The sequence below is a fragment of the Panthera leo genome, chromosome A1, assembly GCF_018350215.1.
Source record: "Panthera leo isolate Ple1 chromosome A1, P.leo_Ple1_pat1.1, whole genome shotgun sequence".
NCBI lineage: Eukaryota > Metazoa > Chordata > Mammalia > Carnivora > Felidae > Panthera > Panthera leo.
The window spans coordinates 11,409,636-11,428,229 of NC_056679.1; the positions used below are offsets into that span (position 1 = coordinate 11,409,636).

An 18,594-nucleotide genomic window follows, 5' to 3' on the forward strand; every position below is an offset into this window, starting at 1 on the left:
TTTTTTTTATTATTCTAGCAAAAGTACATTCCATTTTGATTCTCTCTTTGGCTAGGATTTAACTTTTTTTGTTGCTCAGATGAAATAATAGAGGTAAAAGCATGTTGAAAAGTAAGAAGTATTTGACATATAATATGCTTTTAGAGTGTATTATTATCTAAATAAATGCTAAAGTCTATAAGCTTTATCCTTAAGTCATGACCCCATAGCTCCATCTGATTTTCTTAGTCTTTATGGATAGTATTACCTTAAAGTCGGGGTCATCAAACCAGTTTCTTAGCACCTTATGAGTGGTACTAAGGAATTGAATGTAGCTTATTCACTAGGTTGATTGACCTTTCTAATTACCATACTTGAGTCAATTCGTTTTGTTTCAAATGCATCATTTATTTCAGTAGTGTATGTGTCTTTTGATGTATGACCAGAAAATACTGCAGTTTTCACATTAACCTTAGTGTCTGGTATATAATACAGTATAGATAAATTGAATTTTTTTTTTTACAGTCAGAGATGAGGAAGCATCTGCAGCTGGATTTCCTAATGACACTACTGCTGTAAGTAAATATGACAAATTGAGGATGCTGTTGCAGTTGCTTATAATTTTAGAATGCCACGGGGCGCCTGGGTGGCTCAGTCGGTTAAGTGTCCAACTTTGGCTCAGGTCGTGATCTCGCGGTTCATGAGTTCGAGCCCCGCGTCGGGATCTGTGCTGACAGCTCAGAGCCTAGAGCCTGTTTCAGATTCTGTGTCTCCCTCTCTCTCTCTCTGACCCTCCCCCGTTGATGCTCTGTCTCTCTCTGTCTCAAAAATAAATAAACGTTAAAAAAAATTAAAAAAAATAATTTTAGAAAGCCTTGAAATATTATCTTGCACTTTTTCATTCCTTAATTTATGATTTATCTAAGTCTTTGATAAAGTCTTTAAGCCTGATCCTATGTGATTTTCTTTTTTTTTTTTTAATTTATTTGTTTTTTAATGTACATCCAAGTTAGCATATGGTACAACAATGATCCAGGAGTAGATTCCTTAATGCCCCTTACCCATTGAGCCCTTCCCCCTCCTACAACCCCTCCAGCAATCCTCTGTTGGTTCTCTATATTTAAGTCTCTTATGTTTTGTCCCCCTCCCAGTTTTTGTATTATTTTTGCTTCCCTTCCCGTATGTTCATCTGTTCTGTGTATTAAAACCCTCATATGAGTGCAAGTCATATGATATTTGTCTTTCTCCAACTGACTAATTTCGCTTAGCATAATACCCTCTAGTTCCATCCACGTCATTGCAAATGGCAAGATTTTATTCTTATTGCCAAGTAATACTCCATTGCATATATATACTCTATATGTGATTTTCTTGACTTCCTATGAAGTAATGGTGTCTCTAAGTTGAATATATGCATAGTGAGAATTTTTATACTAGTGACTTTAAAATACAACTTTTGCAGATCTTTAAAAGCTATTTCTGTAACCATGATGAAAGTCTGAAGAAAAATGATAGGTTTATCCCTTCTGGGCCAGACAGTGAAAACAAAAGTCAAAGAGAAGCTAAAAGTCAAGGTAAGTCCTTCTATTTAATTGAACTACTGTTTTTAACTGACAGCATTAAAGTATTATTACTTCTTTCTTAAAAAGAAAATACACTGCTTTTCCTTCTTAATTAATGAAATTTCTCTGAGTAGAAGCTAATGTGATTTAAATGAAAATGTTAAATCATGGTAAGATAATACCATTCAATATCCTATAGTGACACCAAAACAAAACCTATAACTCAAAACTTACAGAGATAAAAATAAGACTAAAAATTAACAAAACGTGAAGGCCTTATTTCTAATTAGTAATTTGGGTTGCACATGTACTCAAAGTTACCTAATCAGATCATTGGAATATTGCATTTTTCTTTGTATGTGTATATTTCTGTATAAATGTGTGGGATTGGATAACTCTGTGTGTGTGTGTGTGTGTGTGTGTGTGTGTGTGTGTGTGTGTAAAATCAGATTTTACTCAGTTATTATAGGGCCACAAAATTAATTTGGAACATCTGGTTTGATAAATCTTAGAATGTTAAATTGAGAATATATACTAAGATTGCATGAGTTTTAATTGTGTAGAGCTGGTAAAAAAAAAAAAAGGGGGGGGTTATTAGGATTAGAGTATGAATAGAAGGCTTTGGAGACATTGGAATCAGTCTTTACCAGAAGAATGGGGGAAGGGTGGCACCCTCCTTCCCTTCCCCTCCCTAAAAGAGCTAGCACTCCGGATAACCCTTTAAATGCCACATTACATGTTATATGGTATATGCTATCTCTTTGAGAACAGTTGCAAGAATAGTATAAATTATATGGCTATATTATAAAATGTTATTAATATGCTTGTGTTTTAAATTTTAACAGGATTGGGGAAAATGGTAGGGAATTCATGTGATAAAGTAAATAGCTGCAAAGACCCTTTTGGAAACTCAACACCAAATGTCTTAGAAGATGAAGTACGTGAAAGAGTTGCAGATGTTTCTGAAGAAGATAGTTTTCCATTATGTGTTCCTAAATGTAAAACAAGAAACCTACAGAAAATAAAAACCAGTAAGACTAGGAAAAATATTTTCAATGAAACAACCAATGAATGTGAAGAAGCCAAAAAACAAATGAAAGAAAATAAACATTCTTTTGTATCTGAAATGGAAGCAAATGCCAGTGATCCATTAGATTCGAATGTAACAAATCAGAAGCCCTTTGGGAATGGAAGTGATAAAATCTCCAAGGAAGTTGTACTGTCTTCAGCCTCTGAATCGTGTCACCTAACCCTCTCAGGTCTAAATGGAACCCACATGGAGAAATTACCTCTACTGCGTATTTCTTCTTGTGACCAAAATAATTCAGAAAAAGACCTCATAACCACAGAGAAAGAATGTACCAACTTTATTATTTTAGAAGATTCTTTACCACAGATTTCAGGTGTACCCAAGTGTACAGAGAAGATGTTAAATGAGGAAATAGTGGTAAATAAGATAGATGAAGGGCAGTGTCTTGAATCTCATGAAGATTCCATTCTTGCGGTAAAGCAAGCAGTATTTGAAACTTCTCTAATAGCTTCTCCACTTCAGGGTATCAGAAAGTCTATATTCAGGATAAGAGAATCACCTGAAGAGACATTCAGTTCAGTGTTCTCAAACAATATAACTGATCCAAACTTTAAAGAAGAACATGAAGCCTCTGAAAGTGGATTAGAAAAACATTCTGTTTGCTCACAGAAAGAGGATTCTTTAAGTACAAGTTCACTTGATAATGGAAGCTGGCCAGCCACTATCAAACATACTTCTGTAGCTTTGAAGAATTCAGGTTTAATATCCACTTTGAAAAAAAAAACAAAAAAGTTTATTTATGTTGTAAATGATGAAACATCTTATCAAGGACTAAAAATACAGAAGGACCAGCAATCGGGACTGATGAACTATTCAGCCCAATTTGAAGCAAACGTTTTGGAAGGACCACTGACATTTACAAATGCCGATTCAGGTACGAGTGTGTGTGTGTGAGAAAGTGAGAGAGAGAAAATGTATAGTTTTGTGGCTGTTGACAAGTTCTCTTATTTGAATATGCGAGTCTTTCTCTAATCTTTTTTAAAATATATACTGCCTGCTTTCCTTCTGTAGTTTCTTTTTTGGTTTTCCTTCTGTAGTTTTTTGGTTTTTTTAAATCACTGTACTTGTATTCAGTATCGGGCAATGTCTACATACATTATTGTTTAGGCCTTTGATTACCAATGTTCAAAATCATTTTATTCAGACTGGTTGGATCAGTTGGCATAGTATACTGTATACAATCATGCCTCTTGAGACAGAGCATTTGATTCAGAATCATCAAGAACTTGACTACTTAATTCCTGCTTTAATTTTGTTATATGTAAATTTGACAGTTCTGTAAATATGTTGTACTATTTACTATAGATATTCTCTAAATCATGTAAAAAAATAGAAAAAAGCTAATTTCTAGCTAAGTTTAATGTAAGTCACTTCTAAAATGAAAGTGGTTACTGTTGTTACCTAGTTTTCTTAAATATTTAGAGATTACTTAGAGTTATTAATATCCGGTGTCAGAGTATGCACAGTGAGACTCTGTTTTTATTTGAGCAGTGATTCCTTTATCAGTAGCTGAATTGTATGTTAAAAAGGCAATTTTATCATCCTTTGAGAAGATTTTAGTGGATAGAATAAACTGGAATGTAGAGGAACTGTTTGAGATTTGGGTTAATTTCCAGAGAAGAATGTTTGATACTGTATATGTCAGAATTAAAATCAGTGAAACAGCTAATATATAGTAGTGGTCATTGATTAAATGAGACTAATATTTTTAACTTCCTAATACAGAATTCAGAGGGATGATTTAAAAAAAAAAAAACTCAGCAGTTTAATTCATTTGCCTTTATAATTGGTCATTTTTCAGGCCCTTCATCTGTAGAGCCTATTTTTAAAAGCTGATTTTTTTTTTCAGTATCAAAGACTGAATTAACTAAAGGAAGTAATTACTTTTCTAATTCTTTTCCTTTGCCTTGTTTTTTTTTATCTCCTATCACACCCATTTAGCAATGAAACTTTTTTCCAGTTTTATTTTCCAATAAAACTAATTTGAATTTTACTTATGGTGGCTGCTTTCTTGAACTACATACTAATTTTAATTGAATTGATACATGTTAGAAAAGAATACTAAGTTCTATTTGTCTTTAGTTGAAAATATAATAACTTCAAATAGAGACTATTTAGAATTCTTTGTTTTAAGCCTGACATTCACTTCTTGCTTTTCATGTAATTCTTATCGTAGATACTACCTTTTTTACTTAGTGGAATATATTTAGTAAACATGATTGATGGTAGTTTAATTTTGTTTTGTCACTTTGTGTCTTTAGGTTTATTGCATTCTTCTGTCAAAAAAACCTGTTTGCAGAATGATTCCAAAGAACCAATTTTGTCCTTAACCAACTCTTTTGGGACACTTCTGAGAAAAGTTTCCAATAATGGAAGCAGTTCTCCTAATAATAAAATAATATCTCAGGATCTTGATTATAAAGAAGCAAAAATTAAGAAGGAAAAACTGCAATCATTTATAAGCACAGAAACGGATTGTCTGTCATCCTTACAGGAAAAACACTGTGAAGATGATACAAAAAGCCAAAGAGTTGCAGATAGAAAAGAAGAGATCTTGCCTGCAGTAAACCAACCTTCTGTGCCATATTCAGAAGTGGAAGATAGTGGTATTCACTTTCAGACTCTGAAAAGCTTTTCATCTGACCCGGATAATACCGGCCAGTTAACTCCTCACCCCAGGGATCCTCTGTCAAACCCAGTCGGGCTTTCCAGAGGAAGAGAATCATATGAAGTGTCAGAGACACTAAAATGTAAGAGTCATGAAGCTGGTTTTGAATTAACCAAAACCATGGAAAATAATCAAGAAATACATGTTTTAAATGAACATGCTAAAAAAGCTAAGTTGTCAACTGAAAAATATGTAACAGAAGCATCACCTTCTATGAAGGTACCATTCAACCAAAATGCACATCTCACAATAATCCAAAAAGACCAAAAAGAAACTACTTTAATTTCAAAAATAACTATCAATCCAAACTCTGAAGAACTTTTCCCAGATGGTGATAATTTTGTCTTTAAAATAACTAAGGAAAGGAATGTTCCTGTTTTAGGAAGTATTCAGGAACTTCAAGATTCAGACCTCTGTTGTGTAAAAGAACCTGTTCTCGAGAACTCTACCATGGTAGTGTATACAGATATGGATGACAAACAAGCAGCCAAAGTGTCAATTACGAAAGGTTTTGATTCATCAAACATAGATGATCTTACAGAAAAGGATAGAAATAGCATAAAGCAGCAACTCAGAATGACTTTAGACCAAGATTCAAAATCAGACATCACCTTGGATTCAGATATGAAATCAAATGGAAATAATGATTACATGGATAATTGGGCAAGACTATCAGATCCAATTTTAAATCACAATTTTGGAAATGGCTTCAGAACAGCTTCTAATAAAGAGATAAAACTCTCTGAACACAACATTAAGAAAAGCAAAATGCTCTTCAAAGATATTGAAGAACGTTATCCTACTAACTTAGCTTGTATTGAAATTGTAAATACTTCATTAGAAAGTCAAGAGAAACTGAGCAAACCTCATATACTTGATCCACAGTCAATTAATACTGTATCTGGGTGTGTGCAGAGTAGCGCATATGTTTCTGATAGTGAAAATCGTCACACAACTCCTCCAACTTTATCTTTAAAGCGAGATTTTGATTCAAATCATAATTTAACACCTAGCCAAAAGGCAGAAATTACAGAACTTTCTACCATTTTGGAAGAATCAGGAAGTCAGTTTGAGTTTACACAGTTTAGAAAACCAAGCCACATGAAACAGAAAAATCCACGTGAGATGCCCGAAAAACACCTGACTATCTCAAATACCACTCCTGAGGAACAGAAAGATGGTCATCTCCGTCTCACAATTAATGCCCTATCTATCAGTCAGGGAGATAGCAGCAAGAAATTTGAAGGTATAATTGGAGGTAAGCAGAAGTTTGCTTGCTTGTCAAAAACCAGCTGTAACAAAAGTGCTTCTGGCCATTTAACAGGTAAAAATGAAGTGGAGTTTAGAGGCTTTTACTCTGCCCGTGGCACAAAACTGAACGTTTGTAGTGAAGCACTGCAAAAAGCTAAGAAGCTGTTCAGTGACCTTGAGAATATTAGCGAGGAAACTTCTGTAGAAGTAGGTATAAGAAGTTTCTCTTCAAGTAAATGTAATGGTTCTGTTTCAATGTTTAAGAAAGAAACTTGTAACAATGAGAAAAAGTTAAATGAGAAAAATAATAAATACCGCCTAATACTACAAAATAATATTGAAATGACTACTGGCATTTTTGTTGCTGAAGATACTGAAGGTTACAAGAGGAACATAGAAAACAAAGCTAACAAATATACTGATGCCAGCGGAAATATGTACAACTTCAGAGAATCTGATGGCAGTGATTCAAGTAAAAATGATACAGTTTATATTCATAAAGAAGAAAATGGCTTGCCGTATATTGATCAGCACGACATAGATCTGAAATTATCCAGCCAGTTTATAAAGGAGGGCAACACTCAAATTAAAGAAGGTTTGTCAGATTTAACCTGTTTGGAAGTTGTAAAAGCTGAAGAAACACTTCACGTTAACACATCAAACAAAGAACATTTAACTGCTAATACAATGGGGCGAATTACAAAAGATTTTGACATATTTGACGTATCCTTTCAGACTGCAAGTGGGAAAAATATAAGAGTCTCTAGAGCATCATTAAATAAAGTTACAAATCTCCTTGATCAAAAATGTACAGAAGAAGAATTGAATAACTTTGCAGATTCCTTAAATTCTGAATTACTTTCTGGCATAGATATCAACAAAGTAGACATGTCACGTCATGAGAAAATGGAAAATACTGAAAGAAAAGACAAAATGAAAGAAAGTGACCTCACTGGTACTGAAAATAAATCACTGACCCTCCAGCAAAGACCAGAATATGAAATCAAAAAGATCAAAGAACCTACCATTTTGGGTTTTCATACAGCTAGTGGGAAAAAAATAGAAATTGCAAAGGAATCTTTGGACAAAGTGAAAAATCTTTTTGATGAGCAAGAGCAAGATAAAAGCGCGATGACTAATTTTAGCCATAGAGGGACAAAGATGTCCAAGGGCAGAGAGGAGTGTAAAGGTGGGCTGCGATTAGCATGCAAAACAATTGAAATAACACCTGCTTCAAAGGAGGAAGAAATGCAGAAGCCTCTAGAGAAAAACCTTGTTTCTAACGAGATCGTGGTGGTACCCAGGCTCTTAAGTGATAATTTATACAAACAAACCGAAAATCTTAAAATACCAAATCGTGCCTCTCTGAAAGTTAAAGCACATGAAAATACAGGAAAAGAAACAGCAAAAAAGCCTACAACTTGTACAAATCAATCCACTTATTCAGCCACTGAAAATTCAGCTTTATCATTTTACACAGGACATGGTAGAAAAATTTCTGTGAGTCAGTCTTCAATACTTGAAGTAAAAAAATGGCTTAGAGAAGGAGAATTGGATGATCAACCAGAAAAAACAGTGTATAATATATCAGATTATCTTTCAAAAAATAAAGTTGATAATTCTGGTATTGAACCAGTGGTGAGGAATGTGAGAGAGAGAGAGAACACCAGTGTTTCTGAAATAATGTTCACTGTAAGAGAAGCAGACACAGATCCACAAAGCATAAACGAAGATATTTGCGTTCAGAAACTTGTGACTAATTTCTCATGCAAAAATGAAAATACAGCCATTAAAGTGATGGTTTCTGATTCAAATAATTTTGATTCAACTCAGAAATTGAATTCTGATTCAAATGATGCTGTGCCTGTATACACTACAGCAAGTAGTGAAAGAGTCTTAGTTGCACACGAGACAAAAGTGACAGAGGGATTTACAGAAAACTGCAGTATGGCAATTAAGCAAACCACCAAGAGTAAACCAGGGAAAATTGTGGCAGGTTATCGTAAGGCGCTGGATGATTCAGAAGATACTATTTGTCCTAATTCTCTGGATGGTGCAGAATGTAGTTTGCCTTCACATAAAGATTTTGCTGAGACTCAAAGTGAGCAAACTCTACAACTTAACCAAAGTATTTCTGGATTCAAGAAACGTTCTGAAATACCACCTCGTCAGATTAATTTGAAAACTTCTGATATATGTAAACTTAGTACAGGGAAGCGTCCCCAGTCCGTCTCTTATACAAATGCTCGTGGGATTTTTAGCACTGCAAGTGGAAAATGTGTACAAGTATCAGATGCTGCATTACAAAAGGCAAGACAGGTGTTTTCTAAGGTAGAAGACAGTGCCAAGCAGCCCTTTTCCAAAGTATCATTTAAACATAATGAGGATCACTCAGACAAGTTCACAAGAGAAGAAAATACTATGATACATACCCCCCAAAATTTACTATCATCTGCTTTCTCTGGATTCAGTACAGCAAGTGGGAAACAAGTTCCAGTTTCTGAAAGTGCCTTATGCAAAGTTAAGGGAATACTAGAAGAATTTGATGTGATGAGAACTGAATGTAGTCCTCAGCGTTCATCTACATCTAGACAAGATGTATCAAAAATGCCTCCTCCCTCTTGTGTAGATAACAGAACCCCAGAACGCTCTGTAAACTCCAAATTGGAAAAAGCCTACAATAAAGAATTTAAATTATCAAGTAACTCTCAGTTTAAGCAAGACAAACAGTTGATACAAGGAAACAAAGCATCGCTTGTTGAGAACATTCACCTTTGGGAAAAAGAACAGGCTTTACCTGAAAATATAAAAATGGAAATTGGGAAAACTGAAGCTTTTCCTAATCTTCCTGTGAAAACAGATACAGAAATTCATTCTACTGACTCCAAGGATCCAGAAAACTATTTTGAAACAGAAACAGTAGAGATTGCCAAAGCTTTTATGGAAGATGGTGAGCTGACAGATGCTGAACTGCTAAGTCACACCAGACACTTTCTTCCTACGTGCCAACACTCTGAGGAGACGCTTGTGTTAAATTCAAGAAGAGGGAAAAGAAGAGGTGTACTTGTCTCAGTTGGTAAGTGTCCATTTTTTCCTGTTAGCTTGCCAATCACTTAAAAATTAAGTCTTGAATAATCCTGGTATGCTAACTTACAGCAATTCAGGTAATTATAAGCTGTATTATGTTTTATTTTTTTTTAATGTGGAATTTATTGTCAAATTGGTTTCCATACAACACCCAGTGCTCATCCCACCAGGTGCCCTCTATATTTTTATAGACCTTGTGGATGGTTTAGCGGAATGTGATTTCACTTTTGCTATCTCTGAGTCTGTACCAAGAAACATGTTTTGAGGTTATTTCGATGTATTTTTAGAGATTATTAATATAGTTATAATTGAGAAGCTACTGTTTCTTTCCCTAGAAAATTTAACAGCCTGCATAATACAACTTATTAACTGTTTCCATTAGAGAGGAAGAACACAGACGTTCCAACTCTGGCTCCTGTGAAGTTAAAAAATTGGTTTCAATTATAGGTACTGGTTTGCCTCCTTTTTTTAATCTAGGAAGTGTTTTAAAGTCAGTCATTTTTGGCAGATAACATACTGGTCTTAATGGCATTTGGACTATATTCTAACTTCTCTTTGAAATATGTATGGAACAACTTAGTTCAACTAGGTCAAATGACAAAGAATAATCTTAAGTCATTGAATCTGTTGATCAAATACCATCAAAGTAAATGCCAAAACTAACTCCAGCTTTTAAGTGGATGATCTTAATATTAAATAACTAACTCCTTTGTAAAAACTATGGACTCACAGAATTGAGTTGAATTGAGTTGTCACAGGTCTTGCCCAGTCTCTTCTTACTATAGAGCAAAACACTGAAGCCAGTGTCTTCAACTTGGCACCTTCAGTTACCCTGTGGATACAGAGTTTCTGAATTGTTATCCAGGCCACATTCCATACCAAGTTTATGTTATGGGAAAAGTAGAAAGTTGATGATACTTACCTTAAACCGTTGCTGTGCTCTGGTAAAAATTTTGAAGAGCAGATGCTTAAAGAGACTCACAGTTCTTTTATGGAAAATAATGGCTTTATTCATAGGAACCCATTTTGTTCATGTGTACTCTCAAGTGCGTTAACCTGCTTAGGGGAAACAACAACAACAACAAACTCAGACTTGTAATAAATGTTCTCAGCATCATCACTATTTAATGTTCCCTCACTTCTGTTATATATGAATATACAGCTTAATCAGCTTCTGGTTACTTGCTAAACAAATCACTTCATAATTTAACACTTGATAAAGCTTTGCATGGACATTTTCATCTCCTATTAAATTCTACAAGTTCATTCCCTTTAATAAAGCATCAAAAACCAGAGTACCCATTATCACCTATTATCTCAGTATGACACGGACATGCGTAATTTGAATTATGGTTTAATTTTACTCTCAGCCTTTGTAGAATTTTTAAATAAGTATTACTAATATTTTAATGTAATTTTGCTAATTTTAAAGTCTTTTCTCCTACTCACTCTAATTCAAGGACCTGCATAATAAATTCCTTCTCGAGTTTAATGCAGGAAAAAGTTTTACTTGAAGAAATTCTGTTTGTTCTTATTTCCAGTAAACTTATAGTTTCATTTAGTGCTAGTTTATTCCATTAAAAAGTAGCTTATCACTGGTATCTGGTAACATCTTTTTATCCCTAGACCCTATTAGATAGTGGTATTTTAAATGGGAAAGAAAGAAAGAAAGAAAGAAAGAAAGAAAGAAAGAAAGAAAGAAATTGATATTGAAAAATAAATTGTCTCTTTCAAAGTAGAATGGTCACTACTTAAATTATAAGTATTATGTATTTTTTGCTTAATAAATTGTAAGAGTCAGGACTTTAGTTTTAAAAAAATGAACTATATAAGCTTTTGAAAAATAATATTGCTATTATTTGCTTTAAAAACATATATGGAATTTTTTTTTTTTTTTAGGAGAACCCCCAATCAAAAGAAATTTGTTAAATGAATTTGACAGGATAATGAAAAATCAAGAAAAATCCTTAAAAGCTTCGAAAAGCACTCCAGATGGTAAAATTTGCTTTGTATTCATATCTTTTCCCTCTCTGTAGGTACTACACACAATATTTTTAAGTGAACTTTTCTCAGCTTTTTTGGGTATTTAAATAATTAGACAAGACTTTGCAGTGTGGTTTGTTAAAATTATGTCTTGCTTTGTTCTGTGAGCATTTCCTTCATAATACCAAGTATGATGTGGAGGTTCTCTATAATGACTTTTTAAATTAAAAAGCTATAAAAATTTAGTAACATCTTAGTATAATAATTTAAGGCTTAGGTTCTGGGAATCCAGGCAAGCTTTTGACCTTCACCATTGCGCGAAAATCACTCTCTCCTAAGCCATTTGGTGATCTCCATGTTGGCAAATCCAACAGGCATTCTGTGTGTTCATTTGACTCCATCTTTCAGCCACATTTGACAGTTGGTCACTCTTCTGAGACCACCACATGCAGTCGGTTCTCCTCCTGCATAGCCACTTCTCTGGTTCTTCCTTATTCTTTCCTTCCTCTAAGCATAGGAGTGCCCCAGGGCTCTGTCCTTAGAGCTCTTCTCTGCTTAAACTTCAGTTTCAGTGACTACCAACATTGTTATCTGCAAGCTTAGCCCATCCTGGAACTCCAGACTTACTTGTGCATTTGCCCTTGATACTTTTCTACTTACATTGCTAATAGGCATCTCTAAGTCACTATAGGCAGTGCTAAACTCCTGATTCCATCTCTGTCCGAAACCTGCTCTTTCTGTTCATTCCTTTCTTGCTGCCATTCTGCCAATTGACACATCAAAACCTTGGTGTCCTCCTTTACTCTTTTGTTTCCTCACACTTCACATCCAGCCCATCAACAAGTCCTATATGTTCTACCTTTCAAATATAACAAGAATCTGATCATTTCTTCTCATTCTCCCCCTACCACCTTCATCTAAGCCACAGTCAAAGCTTGTAACTCCTTTCTCTGTTTCTGCCTCTGCCCCTCCTCCAGGCTGTCTCAGCATAACAGCCAGGATCATCCTGGTAACAAAAAGGTCAGATCATACTCCTTGATTGCTTAAAACTCTGCGTGGCTTCTTATCTCATTTAGACTAAAATCTGAAATTCTTACCATGCAATACATAAAAAAAAATAAATAAAACGTGTAACTATTGCTCGCTATATATTTGGTTCCTGGGTTTGGAAAGGAAGAATTCAAGTAGTGAGGCATAAATGTGTTAGACTGTAGAGGCTTAGTTCTGAAACACATGCAATAAATCCCACAGCAGACCCTTAATGACTGCATAGAATCTTCTTCATTCTTTTTTATGGTTGCATAGTATTTGATCATGTGGTTGTATCAATATATTCTAGTTTAGTCAGCCAATCCCGTACTAGTGAACAATTTGAAGGTTTGAGAAGTACAAGTTGCATACTGAGAACAATATCTAAAGTTTGGCTTGTAAACCTTCATAAGACTAAATTTTAAATTTGATGCATGGCAGTTAACTAACACATTTGAGTTATGATTAACATCAGGTAATGAAATTTATACTGATTTTCTTGATTTGTTTATGCTGAGTTATTTGGTATATAGTTATTATCAGTTTGTGAGTCAAATATTTCAGGCCTATATATCAATTTTTTATGTAAATATTTACAATTATGTGTAATAAATAGGTATAGGAAATAAAATTTCATTCAGATTTTCATTAATACATAACGTAAAATATTTTTCTAGGCATCATAAAAGACAGAAGCTTGTTTATGCATCATATTTCTTTACAGCCAGTTACCTGTGGACCCTTTAGGTAAGACATGTTCAATTTTTTTTTATTATAGTATAGGAAAAGTATGTTTTTTTTAAATAAATATTTCTAAAGATATTCTTTTATCTCTCCTGCCTTTCAAAGCTCTACTCAAATTGCTAAGAATTTTTTTAATGTATAAATCCACAAGGACAATGATCGGAGAAAAAACAAATTCTGGAAGCCAAAAAGCATGAAAGACTTAGAACATCATAGAAAGCTAAAACTTGACATTAGAGCAAGTAGAGAAGCTACCCAATTTCCCCCAAAGAAAAAACCCAAGAAAGACTCAAATTGGCAGCAACTTGTACTTCTGAAGGTGAGGTAGAAAATAGGGAGATTAGTTGAAAATCTGTTTAAGAAATACCTATATCCCTTCCCCCACTGCAGGCAGCCAGTTATCTCTTTTGTGCCAGAAGACCTGGAAGGTTATTGTCTGGAGAAGATGAATTGGAGGGGTTCTGAAGTGGGAGAGGGGAGACACAGTAGGCACAGTTGAAGGGAGGGTACCGAAAACAGAGATCAAGTAAAAAATCTGCTTCTCAAGTAGTGAGACTTGCCAGCCTCCTTCCCACATTTGGCTCCCAAATACTGGCAGCCAGGCCTCTAGGCAGAGGACTAGAAGACTTTGTTTCTAGGGAACATGACTAGCCCAATAGGAAAGACTAGAAATACTGACAAATGCAGGTACTCAAACGAAACTGCATAGCCAGAGCACCAGACAGTGATGCCAACGATTAACAAGCCCCTCCAGCACACACCTCACTGTTTGTTTGTTTGTTTGTTTGTTTGTTTGTTGGTTTGTTTGTCTTGAGAGAGAGCAGGGGAGGGGCAGAGAGGAAGAAGGAGAAAGAGCGAGAATCCCATCCCAGGCAGGTTCGGCACTGTCAGCACAGAGCCCAGTGCGGGGCTCAATCCCATGAACCTTGAGATCATGACCTGAGCCGAAATCTAGAGTCAGGTGGCACTTAATGAGCTGAACCAACCAGGTGCCCCATACCTCACTCTTAGATAAGATCAGAAAATAAAAGATCACTAGCTATTGGCAGAAAGCCTCTGTGATAGTTTCCATAGTGCAAAAACAAACAAAAAAGAAAGAAACTTAGAGGAAATAGACCATACGTGGAGGTGAATAAAATTTCAAAAAAACTTACTAATATTCCCAGGTGGAGAACAACAGAAGTAATAGAAAAGTTATGAAATCTCCAAGAATATAGAACAAAAAGAAAAAGATGAAAAAAGAAAAGATAATTGGAAAAGTCAGTCATATGGGCTAACATCTGAAAATTTGGAGTTTGGGAAAGAAGAAATAAAGGGGAAATGAAGAGAAGTTTTCAAAGAAATAAGATACTTTAGCAGTACTGAAGGATATGAGTTTCTTTGATTAAAAGAGCCCTCTGATCACACGAATAAAAACTGACTCACATTAAGGAACATGCTTTTGAAATTTTAGAATGCTACAGGGAAAGGGAAACCTTAAATTTTCTGGGAGAGAGGGGAGGGCAGAAAAATCAGGTTTCAAACAAAGTTTCAAGAGTCCTAATGGTATAAATCCTCTCATCATTAACAATGGAAGCTAGAAGATTATGGATTCTATAATGTATACTACAGAGCAGTGCCTTGAAAATTCTGAGAGAAAATGACTTCCAGCCTAGAATCCTATCACTGACCAAAATATCAAATAAGTGTGAGGTAGACATTTTTCAGATGCAGAGTACCAAAAGGTATATCCTCCATGCACTTTTCTCAGGAAGCTCACAGAAGTCACCCATAACCAAGAAGGAGGAAGATGTAAGATTTGAGAAACAAGAACTTAGCATAGGAAAGAGGCAGAGGGAATCACCCAGGTAGACAGTGCTTTGAGGGGAGATCCCAGAAAGATAGCTGTGTCACTAAGCCCAGACTGGCAGCTAGACCATTTTCGGACAGAAGAATAGAGCCCTCAGAGAGTTTGCCTACAAGATAAAATTGAAGCAGAACCTGAAGTCTTAATGCAGTAATAAACTTCTTGGTAAAGATGGTGGATTGAGCACACCCAAATAGTTCCATTGCCTTCCAAAATTTTAGCAAAACCACAGTGAGGGAACTTGCACCCACCAAAGATAAGGGAGGACAGGAGAGGAGACCTCAGTGGCTGTATTTCCAAGGATTTGGAAGAAAACGGATTAAAAAGCTAATAGTGGGGAGAGAAAAAAACCAACCAGTTTACACTGAAGAAGCCTCAAAAGCTGAGGAATTAGTGTATCTTCACAGTTGGTGGTGAAGAAGGAAGGAGACAGAGCAAGGGTATAGGTTGAAAATACATTGCCTCCTCCACTCCATGAAGCTGGACAGCTACCTGTTGTCCACTCTAACAGAAGACCAGGGCTTAAGTCTCCAGAGAGGGTACACAATTAAATGTTGACAGTCAAATACGTAACATGGGAAGACAGGGAGATGAGATAGAAAGGCTATTTAGTAAAGCAGAAGTGGTGTTGACAGAGAGCTAAATCTTGATCTTCCAAGTGGCTCTTCAAGAAGAAGCAGTCACAGAAATGTCACTTAGAGATAATGGATGTGAATATCATAGAAGCATCTAAAATTGTAGAAAGCAGTTATAAAACCTTTCTCACCTGGTAAATAATTTAGCCCAAAGCTGTGGTTTAAATTGTTTTTAATATTACCTTTTCATAAATAACTATTTGTGGCATTGTTGAAAAAAATCATTGATCCTCATTTCTGGAGTATATTTTCCAGTAGGCTTCTAATATACGTGTTTTGAAAGTAGAAACCCATGTGGTTTGTTTCCATTTCCAAAAGGAGGTTGTAATATTAAAAATAAATGCTTATTTATCTTCATATTACCTTAATTTTCACACATGATAAAATAGTTCTGTGCATTTAGTAAGTATGCATAAGGAACTAATTTACCTAAGTATCTGATTTCTATTGTGCAGATAGATACAAAGATAAGTCTACCTCAGATTGCTAGTCTTGGAGCCAGGTGTGAAAAGAATTACCGTGATAAAAGTACCAAAGTAGGTATAACTGAGTGACATGACAGCATAGAAAAATTGGCACCTAATTATGGGACAGAAGCTTAGCAAGAACAGTTCTCCAGACAGAATGAAAAGAATGCTTGGGTGAGGAGGGAGCTCCACACTCGGGTAAAAGAAAGAAGTGTGGCTTTCCTCATGGGATTTAGTGGGCTGGAGTGTGGTGGGGGCTGGGAAGAAACAAAAAAGAAATGGGGAGGTTGGGACCTATATATAGGAAGCCTCCTGTGTCATTTCTGACAAGTCGAAACTGGGTAGGTGACCATTTGTGGAAGTTTCTAAGAAGAGCAGGATAACCAAATTTCTGTTTTAGAAATAGACCAAAGTGAGACTGCTGCAAGGAGATTAGTAAGGAAAATTTAACACAAGTGCTAGAGCAGAGAGTATAAAGTGAGCGAAAGATTGAGATTCAAGAAGATTTGACCAGGGGCGCCTGGGTGGCTCAGTTGGTTGAGCCCCCAACTCTTGATTTCAGCTTAGGTCGTAGGATTAAGCCCCGCGTCGGGCTCATGCTGAGCATGGAACCTGCTTAAGATTTTCTCTCTCTCTCTGCCCCTTTCCCCCTGCTCACAGACACACACTCTCTAAACAAACGAACAAACATAAAAAAAGAAAAAAAGATTTGGCCAGATAGTGGCTAACTGGGAGTGTCAGACTATCTCCACTTATATTCAAGTAGACATCTTAGACATGACCTACAAAGCAAATGCCTCATTTTCACAAGACTCTTAATATTTAAAAACAAGGGAGTACAAGATAAATGAAAATAAGTTTTGGAGTAGAAGTTGCATTTATTCTTCTGCACAGGATCTCTCAATCATCTACTGAGGGAAATCAGTCCAGCAATTGCCCCTCTCCTGCATTGATACCTGTCTTCCTCTCCAGTGGCTTAGTCCCATCAGTGAGGTAATTGCTGTAAGTCTCTGTCTTAACAAGAAACACCTTTCTTGATTCCTCTAATCCCACCAGTCTGTTTCTTTTAGCCCCTTAAAGCACAACTCATCAGAATGTTCTCTACTTATCTCTCCCCCTCCTCTCCTGAACCTACCATACTCTCTGATCACTCTCTGATCACCAGGCACTACTCCTTATCAAGATTACTGGTTACCCAGCAGTTGTTGAATCTTGTCAGCTCTCCGCCCTCCTGTTAACCTAGCATTTGCATAGTTAATCACTCGTCTTCACACTTTCTTCAACTCCTGGGACCACTCTCTTACTTCTCCTTCCCAGTGGCCATTCTTTCTCTTTTGTTCTTCCCTTAAATTACTAAATGTTAAATTCCCTCATGGTTCACTTCCAGATGGCTTCTCTTCCTGACCTTCCTCCTTCATCACTGTCTCATCCACTGTCATGACTTTATATACCCTCTATTTACTGATGGCTCCAAAATTAATATCGTTAGCCCAGATTTCTTCCCTGAAAAACATATGCATTCATCTAGTTACCTCCTTGACATTTTTATTGGGGTGACTAATAGATATCTCAAACTTAACAGCTTCAAAGCTTACCCTAATCTGCTTTCCTATAAAAGTCTAACAACTCTGCTTTCAAAACACACTCACACCAGAGGATAGAGTGTGTCATTTCTTTACTCAAAAACTAGCCCGTGACTTCCCATCTGAGTATAATTGGGAAGCCCTACGAGGGTGTACGGGTTCTCTGTGATCCAGCCTTCTTGCTTTATTTCCAATCCCACCTACTGACTGTCCCTGCTCACTCTGCTCCAGGTATACTTAGGCATGGCCCGGTGTGTGATGTTCACTCTGCCTGCAGCCCTGCAGCACCTCTCCCAAATACCTGCATGGCTTTCTTTCTCTCTTCCTTCAGGGCTCTGTACAAATGTCACCTTATCAATAATGTCTTTCTTACCAGCCTTTTTAGAATATTATTTCTTTTGCTAGACACTCCCTGTCCCCCTTACTGTGCTTTTAATCTTCTCTATAGTATTTAATACCAACTGACATATTTATTTGTATGTTTCCCTCCACTAGAATATAAACTCTATAATTTTGTTTTGTTCCCACTATATCCTCCAGCCAAAACAGTGCCTGGCACACATAGTAGGAACTCATTAAATATTTGATGGTTAGATGACTGAAGAACTAAATGAGTTCCAGGGTAACTTCAATCTCTAGGAGTTCAGGGTTGGGTAAAAGGAAGTATGCA

The 18,594-nt window shown here is 35.9% G+C and overlaps 1 protein-coding gene across 1 annotated transcript in view; it reads left to right on the forward strand.

The window, feature by feature from the left end:
* BRCA2 (BRCA2 DNA repair associated) overlaps positions 1-18,594 on the forward strand; it is a 59,664-nt gene that overhangs the window by 10,286 nt on the left and 30,784 nt on the right. Inside the window, exons 8-13 of the mRNA XM_042948615.1 lie at positions 505-554; positions 1,442-1,553; positions 2,387-3,505; positions 4,893-9,626; positions 11,537-11,632; positions 13,327-13,396. Of these exons, the coding sequence (XP_042804549.1) occupies positions 505-554; positions 1,442-1,553; positions 2,387-3,505; positions 4,893-9,626; positions 11,537-11,632; positions 13,327-13,396 (6,181 nt within the window). The remainder of the gene's footprint in view (positions 1-504; positions 555-1,441; positions 1,554-2,386; positions 3,506-4,892; positions 9,627-11,536; positions 11,633-13,326; positions 13,397-18,594) is intronic.